This window comes from Diceros bicornis, chromosome 2 (genome assembly GCF_020826845.1).
Source record: "Diceros bicornis minor isolate mBicDic1 chromosome 2, mDicBic1.mat.cur, whole genome shotgun sequence".
NCBI lineage: Eukaryota > Metazoa > Chordata > Mammalia > Perissodactyla > Rhinocerotidae > Diceros > Diceros bicornis.
The window spans coordinates 81,771,715-81,790,071 of NC_080741.1; the positions used below are offsets into that span (position 1 = coordinate 81,771,715).

The window sequence follows — 18,357 nt, forward strand, 5'->3', positions numbered from 1 at the left end:
TAAGCGGGGCCAAAGGAAGCCCCCAGGAACAAGGAGCTTCCCCGCAGCGAACATCTGCTGACACACAGGAAGGAGACAGTGGCAGAGGCCCTCAGCACGTCAGCCCTGACCCTCAGGACAGGCCAGGGCTCTCAGAGCTTGTGCCGGAACCCAGGCCTTTCTTCCGTGGACGGGCAAGGGGCGTGGCCCTCCCCTAGTCGCCCAGTGAGGTGTGGCTGAGCCTGTCCCCCGTCCAGGTCCCCCAAGTCAGAGGGCAACTGTCCATCCCAGCCTTGGCCCTGCCAGCCCAACCAGCTCAAATGCCACTTCACACCAAGCCCCCCCAGGGCCACAGGCCAGAGGGCGTCTCCCTGCTCAAGGGCCCCGACCCCAGCTGCCTCTAACTCACTCATCTGCATCAACAACCAGCTGGCCCCGCGGGATGGGAGCCCTGTGAGGGCAGGGAGCTTGTCCCACTGCTCTCTGAAGCCCACCCTCCACGTGTCAGTCTCCAACAAGCTGAGAGCTGTCCAAAGATTTCTGTGCAGGGACATCCATTACAGTGCTATTTGTTATGGCCAAAAAAAAAACAAAATAGGAAATAACCTCAACAGCAGACAAAAGGAGCACAGCTAGAGAAACGACACGACAGGCTGCTACACGGCAGTTCAAAATCGTACTTCACAAAGCAGGACCTCAAAGGCAGAAGAAAGACCGAAAGGCCAGACAGCAAAACGCCAGCAGGGTGAGCCCCGGGCTCCCGGGAGCTGCGTGAACAGACGAGGCGTGGGCCCGCGGGGACCTGGCCCGCTGGGAACACAGGAATCCTAGCACGAGGCAACGAGTTTCTAAACTGTACTTTCCAAATTTTCTACAATGAATATACATGTTTCTATGCTCCACTTTTTAGTAAAAGTGATTTTAAAACAAACAGATGAAGAGAATTTGGTCCGCCGGGTTAAATGTCACCTGTCCCTTTCATTTCCTGGAATGGGAAATTCACGGGCTCTACGTGCTGCGTGCCTCTCGGTCACTCCTTCTGCACTCTGGGCCTCCGCCTGGGCGGCGAGAGGATCCCACGGACTGCCTCTCCTCCCCTCTCCCACATCTGTGATTCCACAAGGGCAGGGGCTGCAGGAGACCAGGGTGGCAGGCAGTTGGCGGCGAATCCCCTCCTGGACCCGGGCTCACCAGGACCATGCCCTGCACCACAGCATTGTTCTTCACCAGCAGAGGCGGGTCCTCCTGCAGGGGGCTGTTCAGGTCATACCGCAGCAGGCAGTAGGGGTCACGCCAGCACTGCCAACAGAGAAGGACGTGCCCATCACCCCCTGCCAAGAGGACGCACTCAGATTCCCGCATCTCAGCCAGGCCCGGTTCCCACTGCATCCCGGTGCCCCAGACAGCACCCTTCCCAACTCCTGCCCAACAGGCCATTAAGCCCCTGCGTGTGCACCTCCCCTGACCAGCCCCAGAGGATGGCCCTGGATCCATTTAGGGCCCTCTACTGCTGAAGGCTGTCATGGAGATGATCGCCCCTCACCATGTGACATCCACTAGCCTGGCCCTCTGGGCTGTGCAGGACTTGACTGTTCCCTCTGCCTGGGAGAAGCCCTGCAGAGACTGGAAAGTCTACTATGTTCCTGGTGTACCCACTTCCAGGACTCCTACTCCCCTAGGGCTGCCCCTCCCGACACCTCCCAGTCATTAAATCCAGCGCCGGGGCTGGACTTGAACCTACACCTCCAGGTGGGGCCTGGTCAATCCAAAGTAAAGCTGCTCTCCTTCCCCTCCTTTGTCCAGATGCTACGGGTCCATTAAAATGGCTAATGAGTACTGTGATGTTTTCTCGTTTTATCCGCCTTTTAGTCCAGGTGCCTCCAGCTGTCCTGCCTGATCTTTCGGTTTAAAATGTGAAACTCAGACCCGCACCCGGTGTTTGTTACGAGAGGTTCGGGGATTCGATCGGAGATGTAAAAGACACTTTCCACTCCAAACAAATGGACTGAAGGTATATTTTATTATATAGAGGATAGTAAAGGCGAGAGTCTGCAAACAGATCCGAATAGGTCAAATATTAAGAGGGAAAAAACATCAGCCCGACTGGAAAGGGAAAACATCCACATCGGCTGAAGAGAAATGACACAAATCAACCGGAAAGAGAAACACCAGGTTGACCGAAAAGAGAACACATCAAATCAATTACTTCATATCAAATCAATTACTTCACATCAGATCAATTACTCACAACATCCACGCCCTACTGCCGGGAGAGCCCTTTCAATCGACGCGGCTGGGCAAGGATCACATGTCCTGGGCAAGGCGTCCCTTCCACAGTGGAACTCTCACTGGGGCTCAGTTTCCAGCAGTTTTTATACCATCAGTAATTTTCAGAGTAAGCAATTACAGAGTTTGCAGAGCAAGCATTTAGAGTTTCCATGCACAAATGGTTATCAGTGGCGTATGTGCACTGAGCCCCCTGGCTAACATCCCAGCCCAGTAGTTGTGTACGTGCATTGTTCTCTTTGGTTATCGTCTCAGCCCGGCACAGATGGCCAGTCCATTCCGGGCTACGACGCTCCAAGAGCCTTGAAATGTTACAACTTGCAACTCTCTCCGTGGGAGAAAGGCCGGTTCCCGGGAAAAGGCCAGTTCCCACAACACAGAAAGCAGCTTTGTATTTCTTTTTTGTGCTGGTGGCTGTAGGTCAATGGAGCGGCCAAACATGGCTGTACTCATGTCAAGACAGTGTTCTAGCTGACAGAGCAAGAGAAGTCAGGGAACGTTTCTGCCTTAACCAAAGACACTGGAATAGTGGAACCAGAGTCTCTCAAATCCAGTGACACCTTCCAGGTCAGTCCTCTGCACCTCTCAAATCCTACTGCCAACTACCCCATCAGCTTCAACCACCTCAGGGCAGACCCTGTCCCCATTCACGCTGCTCATGGCTGGGATCGACCACTGTGCATTCTGTGCTTACGAACAATTATAACTGGACAATTAACAGCCCCAAAATAAACTAAAGTCAACCCTGAGTTCCCCCATGGGCAGGGATGACATCCATCTGTACACGGATGGGCCAGAGCTGGTATCACTAAGTGTTCACTGAATCTAACTACATTGGAGTGGACTCCAGAAGACACCTGTGGCTTTGACGTACGAGACTAGTAAAAAGCCTTCCGGTGTCGGACCAGAAGGGTTCCAATGCCAGGCTCCTGGCACTGGCTGGAGTGCAGGCCCGAGGGTAGGTCGCAGGGGTCAGGGAGGCGGCTCTCCTGGGAGGAGGGCTGGGGAAGGTGTCCCCAGGGCATACACAAAAACTTAGCACTCGGGGCTGCAGCCAAAGGGAGACAGGGCAGAGACAACGGATTCGAGAGGGCATCAGGGGAAAGAGGGCTCGAAGGAAGGCACCAGGTGGACATGAAGCTCTCGTGCTCACACGGTATCCTCTGCTCCAGCTGGTCTGGGGATGGGGCCACCCCGTGAACCTGCCGGGAATGGCTGCTAACTCAGGGTGATGATGAGACTTGGGGACGACTCTGTAGCAAGTAGGTGGGGGTGGTCACATGCTCCCCTGACTGACCAGCCCTTGGGACTTCCACCACAACGAATCGGGACCTAAAGCAGCCTTTTTGCCCCATCTACCTTTGCAGAAGACGCTCCCTCTGCCAGGAACCCTCACCCTGCCTAAAACCCTCGTCCCGGGAAAACATCCCTGACCGTCAGGAGGCGGCAGGCCCTGTTCCTGGCTCCCGCACGCCCAGAGCTGTCCTCTCATGGCCCTCCTTGGGGTCCGCTGTGGTCACTGCCCCAGCACGCTGGGAGCCCCTCTGGGGTCCTGCACAGGACCCGCGCACAGGAGGTACTCGGGCATTGTCTGCACACGTTCCTGAGCCCTGGGGATGTGGTGCTGAGCGTGGCTCTGCTCTCAATTCTCTCACAGTAAAGAAGCACCCCTGCAGTGAGTGCTCCCGGAGGAGACGACAGTGCCTGACCTTGTCTCAAGGCTCAGAAAAGGCACCCACCTTGACGTGGTGACATTCACCCTGGAACAGGAGGATGAGGGGGAGAGAGACAAGAGGGAGGGAGCAGACAGTCGGAGGATTGTGTGCAAAGGCCAGGAGGAGCAAAGGAAGTGAGAGGGGCTACTGTGTGCTGAGGCCCAGGGGCAGCCTCTCAGTCAGCTGTGCAGTCAGTCCTGGCCCCGTGGGGGTCTTCCCCTGCCCGCCTCCCCACCCCCAGACCCCGGCGCCTCCGCAGCTGGACCCCGGACCAACCTGGATGCAGGGTGATCCACGACCCCACTGCTGGCAATAATACATCTCATTGAGAAGCCAGTTCAGCTCCTCTGCTGTGCTGGTGGGGCTCCGGCTTGCTACGATCCCCAACACCATCACCAGGGTGGGGTCACGGGGCGTCGAGAGGAACTGCGCCAGCTCCAGGTCACACACCTGGGGTGGCTTTACAAAGCACCTGCAGCCGCGGCCGATGTCTTGCTTTTGCAGGAGCTTCTGCAGCAGCAGTGGGCAGTTGGAGGGCAAGGCCTTCCACAGGGTGAGGCTGTGCACCTCTCCCTCTCCCGCCTTCCCTCTGCAAGGAGGGGCAAGAGGGCAGGCGCTCAGTGGGCGGGGCACAGACCTCCGTCCCCCAGGCCCTCCAGACCCCGGCTCTAGATGGACAAAGGCCCTTGCTGCTGCAGAGCTCAGGTTCCAGGTAGTTCTAGCCTGGCCTTCACCACCGACCTGCAGCACCGCATTGGATGGGTCCCCTCACCTCTCTGGGCCTCGGCTTCCTCAGGTACAGAACAAGATGAACAAGTGACGTGTTCATCCATCCAACAAAAGCTACGGAGTCATCCTGAACTCCTCTTTCTCTTACACCTCATGTCCCATCCTCCCATCCAATCTACCAGCAAGCCTGTCGACTCTACCTTCAAGACAGATGCAGACCCCGACCACTTTCCTGCCCTCTACTGCTATTAACGTGGGCCAGGCCTCCAGCGTTTCTTGCCTGGATGCCTCCCAGTGCTTCCTAATGGTCTTCTGCTTTCTCCTCTGGCCCCTCTTCAGTCTGTTCTCCCCACAGCAGACGGAGGGATCCTGCTACAACCCAAGTTATGTCATGTCACTACTCTCTTCCAGACCTTCCAGTGGCTTTCCACCTTTCAGAGAATGAAAGCCAAGGGCCCTACAATGCCCTTTAAGGCTGTATATGATCTGGCCCCCTTCCTCATCCCCTTGGCCTCTTCTTCTTCTCCAGCACCCTCACCTTTGCTCACTGGCCTCAGCCACTCTGGACTCTGCTTATCCTCCAACCTCAGGGCCTTTGCTCTCGCTGTTCCTTCTGCCTGCTTGGCTCTTCTTTCAGAGAGCCACACAACTCACTTTCTCACCTCCTTTACATCTTTATGCAAATGTCACCTTCTCAGTGAGACTTTCTCTGACCGTCCTGTTCAGAATTGTGTGCCTCTACTTCCAACACTCCTTCCCCTTCCCTGCCTATTCTCCTCCTTAGCATTGCTCACTATCTAACATACTATTGATTTTGCTTATTTATTTTGGCTATTGTACTTCTCTCTCCCACTAGAACGTAAGTTCCATGAGTTCATGAGTTTGGAGTGTTTTGCTCAGTGGAGTAAATAGTAACCCTTGTCAAATAGGAAAGATTCAACAGAGACTCAATGACTACTCAAGAAAACACTAATCAAGAACCTACTATGTGTCAGACACTGTACTGGGTTGCTGCAGGACCGTGAGGGTTGCTGTATTTAGAGGAGAATAAGCACCATCCAAGTATAAAGCGCTGCTATGACTTTATTCTCATCATTCCTACCGCCTGACATCATGGTTAGCATTTTACAGCATCCATGGCCCTTGGCATAGAGATTGTCTTGGTTAGTTTTGTAATAACCTGTATAATAGGCTGGGAAGAAACTATTATCACTGTTTACAGGTCAGAAAACAGAAGGCTCCCACTAGGCGAACGGGTTGCCCAAGTTCATATAGTAATTAAGTGGCAAGGCCTAGGATTAGAAACCAGGTCATCCCAACGAGAGTAATGCAAGTAATTTACTACTCATAATTTTTCAGATGCTATTTGATACTAATAAATACTTGCTAAATAAACTAAAGAATATTTCTTGTTCAAGAACCTGCATATCTGGAGGGAAAAAGGTTGGATCTGTTAAGCATAAGTGACACCAGTATAAATCCAAAATAGATCAAGGATTTAAACATGGAGAAATTAAGCCATAAAAGTTCTAGTAGAATATATGAGAGAAGCATTTAATAATGTTGGAGCAGGGAAGGCCTTTCCTAATTATGATTCAAAAGTCCAGAAGTCATGATAGAAAAAGACTGATGAATTCAACTACACAAAAGAAAAAACCAAAACACCCTGAGTACTGAAACCATCACTAGCAAAGACAAAAGACAAATGACAAACTGGGAAACATATACGAAACTGCTATCACAGACAAGTGGCTAGTTTCCCTACTATGTAAAGAACTTTAAATGAATTAGAAAAAATTAGTAACTCATAAAACATGGAGAAAGGAAGTGAATACACAATTCAGAGAAAATTATACAGAAATGATTTTTTCACTATAAAAAGATAGGAGTGATGTTGTCAAAAATGACAGAATAGGGCACTCCAAAGCTATTTCCCTTCACTGAACGACAATTAAGCTGGTAAAAACTGTCAGAATTAACTTTATCAGAGCTCTGGAAACTAATTTAAAAACAACAATCAGGGAAATGCTTCATGAAGAAAGAAACCGCTACATTTTGGTAAGAATGTGTTGTGGTGTTTTAACTTACCTCCCATCCCCGACTCACCGGCTTAACGGCATCCAGCAGGCTGGCAGCCCATGTTGCTGGTGTGGCTTGCTGGCACCAGAGAGGGCAATCTGGACTTTGCCTTCAAGGAATTGAGGCTGTGTGGTTTGACCTCTCTGGAGGTTCCCTGAGGGACTGGCTAAGCGGCTTGCCTTTGTTTGGCCCACCTTGGAACCTTTTCAGAGATGTAGCAGCCTCCCGGGCAGCATTTATCAAAAGCATTTAAAGGCAAATATATCAGACACAACCTCCAAGTGCCAGTGATAAAAGAGAGGGCACGCAGTAGGCAGAGAAAAATGTGTGGGAAGAAAGAGGCTGTGGAAAAAAATACACGGAGGAATAAAGGCTTTGAAAGTTTCCATGTATACCAGGGAATCTAAAGCAGCACAGGGATGCCCAGGATTGGAACCGTGGTTAGAAAAGGCCTCAAAACACCCCAAGCTTTAACCTCCGGCTGACCTCTGGGCTCTGTGCAAGTGAGAAGTAAAGGCTAAAGCAGAGTTGTAAACAGCCTGGCTAAAAGCACCGATGAAGTACCCCAACACAGTCAATCTGCAAAGAATGGGAGAGTATTTTTTCTTTTGGCTCCAGGGGAAGTCTCTGTCAAATCACTAGCTGACTACTAAGCTAACCAAACAGAGACTTCAGTGACCACACATGACCAAGAAGACAGTCTTTACCAAAATAGTTTGGAAAAGTCACTCAACAAACAAATAACCACAAACTGCAATAAGGAACAACCACCACCCCTGGGGAGAGGAGAGAATTTGATTTCCAGAGTTACCACATTATAATATTCAAAATGTTCAGTTTTCAACAAAAAAATGGTAAGGCAGGCAATGAAACAAGAAAGTATGGCTCATTCGCAGGAAAAAAGAAATTAATAGAAACTGTCCCTGAGGAAACCAAGATATTGGACTTACTAGACAAAGATTTTAAATCAACTATATTAAATACGCTCCAAGTATTAAGAGAACTATGGACACATAACTAAAGGCAACCTGGAGAACAAAGTCTCATAAATTGAGAATATCAATAAAGAGATAGAAATTCTAAAAGGGAAGCAACCAGAAACTCTAGAATTGAAAGGTATAATAACTGAAATGAAAAATTCAACAGCAGATCTGAACAGGCAGAAAAAAGAACCAGCGAACTTGAAGAGAGTTCCACTGAGATTACCCAGTCTGAGGAATGGAAAGAAAAAAGAATGAAGAAAAATTAATAGAGCCTAAGATACCTGTGGGACAACATACACATAATGAGAGTTCCAGAGGGAAAAGAGAGAGGAGCAGAAAGAATATTCGATGACACAATTGCCAAAAATGCTCCAAATGTGATGAAAGACATGAATCTACACATCCGAGAAGCTCAACAAACTCCATTTTGGATAAATGCAGAGACCCACACTGAGACACATTATAATAAAATCATTGAGAGACAAAGACAAAGAGAGAATCTTGAAAGCAACCAGAGAGAAGAGACTCATCACATACAAGAGATCTTCAATAAAATTAAATGCCAATTTCTCATCCAAAAATCATGGAGGCCAGAAGGCAGTGGGATGATATATGTAAAGTGCTGAAAGAAAGGGGGCCGGCCCGGTGGCGCAAGCGGTTAAGTGCGCGCGCTCCGCTGCGGCGGCCCGGGGTTCGCTGGTTCAGATCCCGGGCGTGCACCGACGCAATGCTTGGCTAGCCATGCTGTGGCGGCGTCCCATATAAAGTGGAGGAAGATGGGCACAGATGTTAGCCCAGGGCCGTCTTCCTCAGCAAAAAAAGAGGAGGATTGGCGGATGTTAGCACAGGGCTGATCTCCTCACACAAAAAAAATAAATAAATAAAAAATAAAGTGCTGAAAGAAAAAAAGCCCCTGTCAGCCAAGAATTCTATACCGAGCAAAACTATCCTTCAAAAATGAAGGAGAAATTAAGACATCATAGATTAACAAAACTGAGGGAGTTTGTCACTAGTTTGTTACTGGGCCTGCCCCACAAAAAGTGCTAAAGAGAGTCCTTTAGATTGAAATGGAAGAATACTAGACAGTAAGGTGAAACTATATGAAGAAATAGAGAACACTGGTACAGGTAACTACATAAGTAAATATAAAACCCATATTATTACAGTTTCAGTGTGAAACTCCTCTGTTTTTTCCTATGTGATTTAAAAGACAAATATATAAAACAACAATTATAAATCTATGTTAATTGGGCACACAATGCATACACACGTAATCTGTGACAAGAAGAATATAAAGGGGAGAGGGATGGAAGTGTATAGGAGCAGAGATTTTGTATACTATTGAAGCTAAGTTAGTAGTAATTCAAACTAGACTGTTGTTGTACTCCCCAGAGTAACCACTAAGAAAATAATATAAAAATATACAGCAAAGGAAATGAGAAGGAAATCCAAACCACATTTATTAGTCAGGGATCTCCAGAGAAACAGAATCAATATGAGATATATATATATATATATATATACCCTTGTTTTCTTCCTTCCTTCCTTTCTTGCTTTCTATAATAAACTTCCTCACAGATTGATTGATAGAGCTATCGATCAATCTACAAACCTATATATCTATCTATGAGGAAACTTATTATAGGAATTGGTTCATGCAGTTACAGAGGCCAAGAAGTCCCACAATCTGCTGTCTGCAAGCTGGAGAACCAGGAAAGCCAGGGGTATAATTCACTCTGAGTCTGAAGGCGTGAGGACCAGGGGAGCCAATGGTGTAATTCTCAGTCCAAGGCCAAAGGCCCAAGAAGCAGGAGCTCCACTGTCTGAAGGCAGGAAAACATGGACTTCCCAGCTCAAGAAGAGAAAGAAGGAATTTGCCCTTCCTTTGCTTTTTTGTTTAATTCATGATTCAATGAATCTCTCAATGGATTAGATGATGCCTGCCCACATTGGTGGGTGTGGATCTCTTTACTCAGTGTATTGATCAAATGCTAATCTCTTCCAGAAACACCCTCACATACACACCCAGAAAAAATGTTTTACCCTTAGCCCAGTCACCACTTAGCCCAGTCAAGCTGACACATAAAAGTAACAGCATACCATACACTAAAAAAACACTCAAACACAAAAGTCAACAAAGAAGGAAATGAGGAATACAAAAGATGTAAGATTTAAAGAAAACCAATAGCAAAATGGCAGAAGTAAGTCCTTCCTTTGTGGTAATTTCTTTTAACTGTAAATGCATTAATATCTTCAACAAAAGCCAGAGATTGGCAGAATGGAAAAAAAAGCGATCCAACTATTTACTCTACACAGGAAGCTCATTTTAGATTCAAAGACACAACCAGGTTGCAAGCGAAAGGATAGAAACAAACAATCCACGCAAATGGTAATCAAAAAGGAGCAGAGGTGGCAACATTAATATTAGACAAAAATACGACTTTAAGACAAGAATTATTACAGGAGACAAAGCAGCATATATTGAGAAAAGGGTCACTCCCCCTAGAAACACAACAATTAGGAACGTATATGCACATATCAATAGAGCCCCTAAATATATGAAGCCAAAACTGAGAGAACTGAAGGGAGAAATAGATAATTCTACAATAATAGTTGGAGATTCAACACTTTGCTTTCAATAATGGACAGGACAACTAGATAAAAGAGAAACAAGGAAATAGACAATTTGAAGTAAAGTATAAACCAACTAGACCTAAGAGACATATATGGACCAATTAAATCAACTACAGCATAATACACATGCTTCACAAGTGCACACAGAACATTCTCCAAGACAGACCATATATTTGGTCACAAAACAAGTCTCAAATAATGTAAAAAGAAATCATATAAAATGTCCCCGCCATACACAGTGGAATGAAATTAGAAATCAATAACAAAAGGAAATTTGGAAAAGTGACAAATATGTGGAAATTAAGCACCACATTCTTTTTTTTTTTTTTTTGTGAGGAAGATCATCCTGAGCTAACATCTGTGCTAATCCTCCTCTTTTTGCTGAGGAAGACCGGCTCTGAGCTAACATGTATTGCCAATCTTCCTCCTATTTTTTTCCCCAAAGCCCCAGCAGATACTTGTATGTCATAATTCCACATCCTTCTAGTTGCTGTATGTGAGACACGGCCTCAGCATGGCCAGAGAAGCGGTGCGTCAGTGTGCGCCCGGGATCCGTACATGGGCTGCCAGCAGCGGAGTGCGCGCACTCAACTGCCAAGCCACGGGGCCGGCCCCTAAGCAACACATGCTTAAACAACCAGTGGATCAAAGAAGAAATCACAAGGGAAATTAGAAAATACTTTGACATGAATGAAACAAAAACACAACATACCAAAACTTATGGGATGCACTGAGAGCAGTACTCAGGGGGAAGTTTGCAGCTGGAACACCTACATGAAAAGAGAAGAAATCAAAAACCCAACCTAACCTGACCTTACATTAGAAAACAAAAGGAAACTAAACCCAAAGCTAGCAGAAGGTAGGAAATAATAATAATTAGAATCAAGATAAAGAAAACAGGGAATGGAAAAACAACATAGAGAAACAGTGAAACAAATGTTGGTTCTCTAAAAAGTCCAACAAAATCAACTCATCTTTAGCTAGACCAACTAAGTAGAAAGAGAGAAGACTCAAATTACTAAAACCAAAAATGAAAGTGGGACATTACTACTGGCCTTATAGAACTAAAAAGGATTATAAAAGGATATTGTGAACTGCATACCAACAAATTAGATAACCTAAATGAAACGGACAAATTCCTAGAAAAACTCTAACTCTAAAACCGACTCAAGAGGAAATACAAAATCCGAATAAGCCTCTAACATGTAAAAAGGTTGAATCAGTCTTCAAAGTACCCCCAAAAAAGAAAAGGCCAGGACCAGATGATTTCACTTATGAATTCTACCAAACACTTAAACAACTAATACCAATCGTTCCCAAACTCACCTAAAAAAAAAAAAAGAACAGGAGGGAACACTTCCTAACTCATTCTATGAGGCCAGCATTACTCTGATACCAAAGCCAGACAAAGATACTATAAGAAAAGAAAAGTATAGATGAATATACCTTATGAATATAGATGCAAAAATTCTCAATGAAATACTAGCAAACTGAATCCAGCAGCATATTAAAAGGATTATCCACTATCAGTAAGAGGGGTCTGTCCAAGGAATGTAAGAGTGGTTCAACATATGAAAAGCAATCAGTGTAATACATCACATTAATAGAATAAAGGGAAAAAAGACACACAATCATCTCAGTTGATGGAGAAAAAGCATCTGACAAAGTCTAAAACCCTTTTATGATAAAAACACTCGACAAACTAGGATTAAAAGGGAACTTCCTCAATATGATAAAGGGAAACTATGAAACACAGTTAAGTCAATGGTAAAAGACTGAAAGCTTTACCCCTTAGGAATCAGGAACGAGAAAAGGAGGTCCACTTTCACCATTTCTATTCAGCACTGTACAGGAAGTTCCAGCTAAAGCAATTAGGCAAGAAAAAGAAATAAAAGTCACCTAAATCAGCAAGGAAGAAATAAACCTATTTCTATTCATGGATTATAAAATTTATGTATGGAAAATCCTAAACAACACACACACACACACACACACACACACACACACACACAGTTAGAGCTAATAAATTCAGCAAAATTTCAGGATAAAAGATTAACATGCAAAAATCAGTTATATTTCTATACAACAGCAATGAACAAAGTGAAAAGGAAATTAAAATAATTTCACTTAGCATCAAAAAGAATAAAATACTTAGGAATTAACTTAACCAAGGAGGTAAAAGACTTGTACAATAAAAACTACAAAACACTGCTGAAAGAAATTAAAGAAGATATAAATAAATGAAAACATATTCCACGTTCATGGATTGGAAGACTTAATATTGTTAAAATGTCAATACTACCCCAAGTGATCTATAGATTCAATGCAATCCCTATCAAAATCCCAAGGACATTTTTTGCAGAAATAGAAAAACTCATCCTAAACTTCATATGGAATCTCAATTTTCAAACAATCTTGAAAAAGAACCAAACTGGAGGCCTCACACCTCCTGATTTCAAAACTTACTGCAAAACTAGAGTCATTGAAAAGGTGTCCTATTGGCATAATGACAGACATATAGACCAACGGAATAGAACAGAGACTCCAGAAATGAACTCTCACACATATGTCTCAATGATTTTTCACAATGGTGCCAAGACCATTCAACGGGCCAAGGACAGTGTTTTCAAAAAATGGTGCTGGGAAAACGGGGTATCTACACGCAAAAGAATGAAGTAGACGCTTACCTAACACCACATACAAAAATTAACTCAAAATGTATCAAAGACCTAAATGTAAGACCTAAAACAATAAAATTCTTACAAGAAAACACAGGACAAAAGCGTCACGACATTGAATTTGGCAGTGATTTCACGGAACAAAGGAAGAAACAGACAAAGAGGACTTCGTGAAAAATTTAAAATTTTGTACATCAAAAGACACTATCCCTATCTAGAAGAGGGTGATCTGCCCCTAGCCAAGCTGGCAGATGAAAGCAAAGGTTAAGTCCTCTCTGAAGGAGGATTACGAGCTCCAGAGCTTCAAATTATCTCTACATTTTTTCATCCACAACGTCTGGCACACACGAAAATGCCAGGTATACAACAAGTCAAGAATTGACTGAAAACTATGAGAAGCAGATCCACAGGGATATAGAGAGTGGAGATATCTGACACAGATGTTAAAAGCGTGCGCAAGAAAACAGGAGACAAGATGAAGTTTTAGATCAGCAAACACAGTTAAAGCAGATTAGACACAGTTTAAGAGCATTAGTAAACTGCAAGATGCGTCAGTAGAAAATACATAGGCTGAAGTACAAAGGAAAGAAAAGGATGGAAAATATAGAATAGAGAAAAAAAAGATGCACGGAACTCAGTGAAAAGGTGAAACTTGTATATACGTGGAGTCTCAGACGGAGAGGAGCGGGAAAGGAAGAGGAAGAGGCAGGAAGGAGGAAGGCAGAGAGCGAGAGGAGAGAGTGAATATCTAACGAAATAACCGCCGAGAATTTTCCAAAATGAATGAAGGCCACAGATCAAGAAGTGCTACAGACAAGATAAATACAATGAGAATCACATCTAGGCACAACACAGAAAAGCTGCGAACTAAAGAAAGGCCACTAACTAAAGGTGGAGAGAAAGAAAGCCAGAGAAAAAAGACTCTTTACCTTCAAAGGAGCAACAATAAGACTGAGAGCTGACTTCAAAATAAAAATGACAGAAGCCAGAAAACAGCAGAAAGACATCTTTCAAGTGTTGAAAAAGAATAATTGCCGATCATAGAAAAGATCATTCTAACATGAAAGTGCAGGGCCGGCCCAGTGGCACAGCGATTAAGTGCGCCCACTCCACTGCGGTGGTCTGGGGTTCGGAACCCACGCGCGCACCGACGCACCACTTGTCAAGGCATGCTGTGGCAGCCTCTGTTATGAGAGGTTCGGGGATTCGATCGGAGACGTAAAAGACACTTTCCACTCCAAACAAATGGACTGAAGGTATATTTTATTATATAGAGGATAGTAAAGGTGACAGTCTGCGAACAGATCCAAATAGGTCAAATATTAAGAGGGAAAAAACATCAGCCCGACTGGAAAGGGAAAACACCCACATCGGCTGAAGAGAAATGACACAAATCAACCGGAAAGAGAAACACCAGGTTGACCGAAAAGAGGACACATCAAATCAATTACTTCATATCAAATCAATTACTTCACATCAAATCAGTTACTCACAACATTCATGCCCCACTGCCGGGAGAGCCCTGTCAATTGACGCGGCTGGGCAAGGATCACACGTCCTGGGCAAGGTGTCCCTTCCACAGGTGGAACTCTCATCGGGTCTTAGTTTCCAGCAGTTTTTATACCACCAGTAATTTTCAGAGTAAGCAATTACAGAGTTTGCAGAGCAAGCATTTAGTGTTTCCATGCACAAAATGGTTATCAGTGGCGTATGTGCACCGAGCCCCCTGGCTAACGTCCCAGCCCGGTAGTTGTGTACGTGCATTGTTCTCTTTGGTTATCGTCTCAGCCCGGCACAGATGGCCAGTCCATTCCGGGCTACGACGCTCCAAGAGCCTTGAAATGTTACAACTTGCAATTCTCTCTGTGGGAGAAAGGCCGGTTCCCGGGAAAAGGCCAGTTCCCATCACGCAGAAAGCAGCTTTTATATTTCTTTTTGTGCAGTTTTTATCAACTTGTTTCGCACCTGGACACTTAAAGTCGTTTCATTTAAAGTTTCACCACACCCCAGAAACATAGCCCGTTTCATGGTTTCTTCTCTCATCTTTTGAACACAATCTTTTAAAGTATATCATGGTCTATTAGTGTCTGGCCACATATCATCCGTGGGGTATTTATCTTGAGCTCCTTTTACTGCAAGAGCCAATAAAGTTGTATCATCAGTGTCTTGTCCACGATCATTTGGGGGGTGAGCATTCATGCTTCAGTCTCTGAAAGCTCCCCGTATTACTGGATCACTGGACAAAATTATAAATTTAAAAGCATCTCCTGCATCCAGATTAATTCCTGTAGCGCCCATATCATATAGGCGAACAAGCCAGGTTATAATGGCTTCTTTAGGCTTTTGTGTAGCCCGGGCTAAAATATCAGAAATTTCTTGTTGGTTAAAATCTTCAATCACATCTTTCCTTACAGGATGATTATCATTCATTTCCATCCGCCAACGGCGAAGAGGACGTGCCTCTGTGTGTTTGGGTGGTTTTTCCTCTTCCTCATAATCAGTTTCAGAATTATCATCCCAGATATCATCATCCCATGTGTCTGGGTCCCACTTAGAACCGGCCGATGCTATGGCCATATGAACTTTTCGTTCGTTTACCTTTCCTCTTCTCTTTCTATATTTATATTTGGCAACTCTTACAGCAGCCTTTTCTGCTATAGCTTGGTAGTTACGAGCCTGATCTCCCAGTGCAAGATATTGACATTGAATCATAGCCAAGCGAGACTGCAAATCTAAATTTTCTTTTTCCGAGAGTGCCTTCTCTTTCTGTATCTTATCCCTATCTTCTATAGCCCGGCGATAAGCAGACAACAAACACCAACCTCGCCGTGCCAAAAAAGAAACATCATCTTTCTCTTTCCTTTCCACCGTCTGCAAAGCTTTGGTCACATCCAACGGTTCAAATCGTCGCAGACGAGCATCCCAAGCTTCACATAGCCCTGACCTACGAGCCCACTCCCCAACCAGAGTGCAAAAGGGAGGGTCCTCCCATCCTGGAATTTCTTCCACCTTGGCTTCAGTTACCTTTCGTTTGAATAGGAAAGGCATCTCCTTAATCTGAATCCTGCTCACAGCGCCAATTATGTTATGAGAGGTTCGGGGATTCGATCGGAGACGTAAAAGACACTTTCCACTCCAAACAAATGGACTGAAGGTATATTTTATTATATAGAGGATAGTAAAGGTGACAGTCTGCAAACAGATCCAAATAGGTCAAATATTAAGAGGGAAAAAACATCAGCCCGACTGGAAAGGGAAAACACCCACATCGGCTGAAGAGAAATGACACAAATCAACCAGAAAGAGAAACACCAAGTTGACCGAAAAGAGGACACATCAAATCAATTACTTCATATCAAATCAATTACTTCACATCAAATCAGTTACTCACAACATCCACGCCCCACTGCCGGGAGAGTCCTGTCAATAGACGCGGCTGGGCAAGGATCACACGTCCTGGGCAAGGTGTCCCTTCCACAGGTGGAACTCTCACCGGGTCTCAGTTTCCAGCAGTTTTTATACCATCAGTAATTTTCAGAGTAAGCAATTACAGAGTTTGCAGAGCAAGCATTTAGTGTTTCCATGCACAAAATGGTTATCAGTGGCGTACGTGCACTGAGCCCCCTGGCTAACGTCCCAGCCTGGTAGTTGTGTACGTGCATTGTTCTCTTTGGTTATCGTCTCAGCCCGGCACAGATGGCCAGTCCATTCCGGGCTACGACGCTCCAAGAGCCTTGAAATGTTACAACTTGCAACTCTCTCTGTGGGAGAAAGGCCGGTTCCCGGGAAAAGGCCAGTTCCCACCACGCAGAAAGCAGCTATTATATTTCTTTTTGTGCTGGTGGCTGTAGGTCAATGGAGCGGCCAAACTTGGCTGTACTCATGTCAAGACAGCCTCCCAGATAAAATGGAGGAAGATGGGCGTGGATGTTAGCCCAGGGCAGACTTCCTCAGCAAAAAGAGGAGGATTGGTCACAGATGTTAGCTCAGGGCTAATCTTCCTCACACACACACACAAAAAAATCCAACCAAATCAATAATTATATTAAATGTAAATAGACTAAATATACCAACTACAAGACAGAGTGTCAGACTGGATAAAAATACAAGACCTAAGTATATGCTGTTTGCAAGAAACTCACCTTAAATATAATGATATAGACAGATTACAAGTAAAAGAACGGAAAAGTTATACTAAGCAAACACTTATCAAAAGAAAGCTGAAGTATATTATTATTATTAGAGAAAATAGAGCATATTGTTATTAGACAAAGTAGACTTCAAAACAAGAAAAATTATCAGGTATCAAGAGACACATTACATAATGAAAAAAGAGTCGAATGTGCTGTACCTACCAACATAGCTCCCAGATGTATAAATCAAAACAATGATAGAATTTGAAGGTAAAATAGGCAAATCCACAATCATACTTGGAGACATCAATACTCCACTCCCAGTAATCAATAGGAGAAGACAGGAAATCAACAAGGATATAGGAAGACCTTAAAAACACTATCAACCAACTTGACCCCACTGTCATTTGTTGAAGACTCCACCCATCAAGAACAGAATACACATTCTTTTCAAGTGTGTATGTAGCATTCACCAAGGTAGCCCATATTCTGGGGTCATAAAATGAACCTTAAAAAATTTAAAGGAATAGAAATCATACAAAGTATGTTCTCAGACTATACCATAGATGAACTAAAAATCAATAACAGAAAGATATCAGGAAAATCCTCAAATATTGGGAACTTAAACATCAGACTTCTAAATAACCCATGGTTCAAAGATTAAACACAGGAAAATTAGAAAATATTTTAAACTGAATAAAAATGAAAATCTAACATATCAAAATTTGTGGGACACAGGAAGAGCAGTGCTTAGAGGGAAATTTACAGAATTAAATACTCATGTACTAGAAAATAAGGCCTCAAACCAATAATCTAAGCTTACAACTTAAGAAACTAGAAAAAGAGCAAATTAAACATAAAACAAGCAGAAGGAAGATAAAAATAAAGAATAGAAATCAATGGAATTGAAAATATAAAATATAATAGAAAAAAATCAATGAAATCAAAAGCTCATTCTTTGAAAATATCAATAAAACTGTAGCCAGATTGACCAAGATAAAAAAGAGAAGACACAAATTACCAATATCAGAAATAAAACAGAGGATATCACTAAAGACTCTAGAGACATTAAAAAGATGATAAGGTAATACTACAAACAATTCTATGCACATAAATTCAATTTCGATGAAGTGGGTCGATT

The 18,357-nt window shown here is 44.2% G+C and overlaps 1 protein-coding gene across 1 annotated transcript in view; it reads right to left on the bottom strand.

The window, feature by feature from the left end:
* Nucleotides 1-400: 400 nt before the first annotated feature.
* Nucleotides 401-18,357, bottom strand: part of LOC131419132 (uncharacterized protein C3orf20 homolog) — a 137,310-nt gene continuing 119,353 nt past the window's right edge. Inside the window, exons 5-6 of the mRNA XM_058563979.1 lie at nucleotides 4,431-4,569; nucleotides 401-1,278 (exon numbers count right to left, since the gene is read on the bottom strand). Of these exons, the coding sequence (XP_058419962.1) occupies nucleotides 988-1,278; nucleotides 4,431-4,569 (430 nt within the window). The 3' untranslated portion in view covers nucleotides 401-987. The remainder of the gene's footprint in view (nucleotides 1,279-4,430; nucleotides 4,570-18,357) is intronic.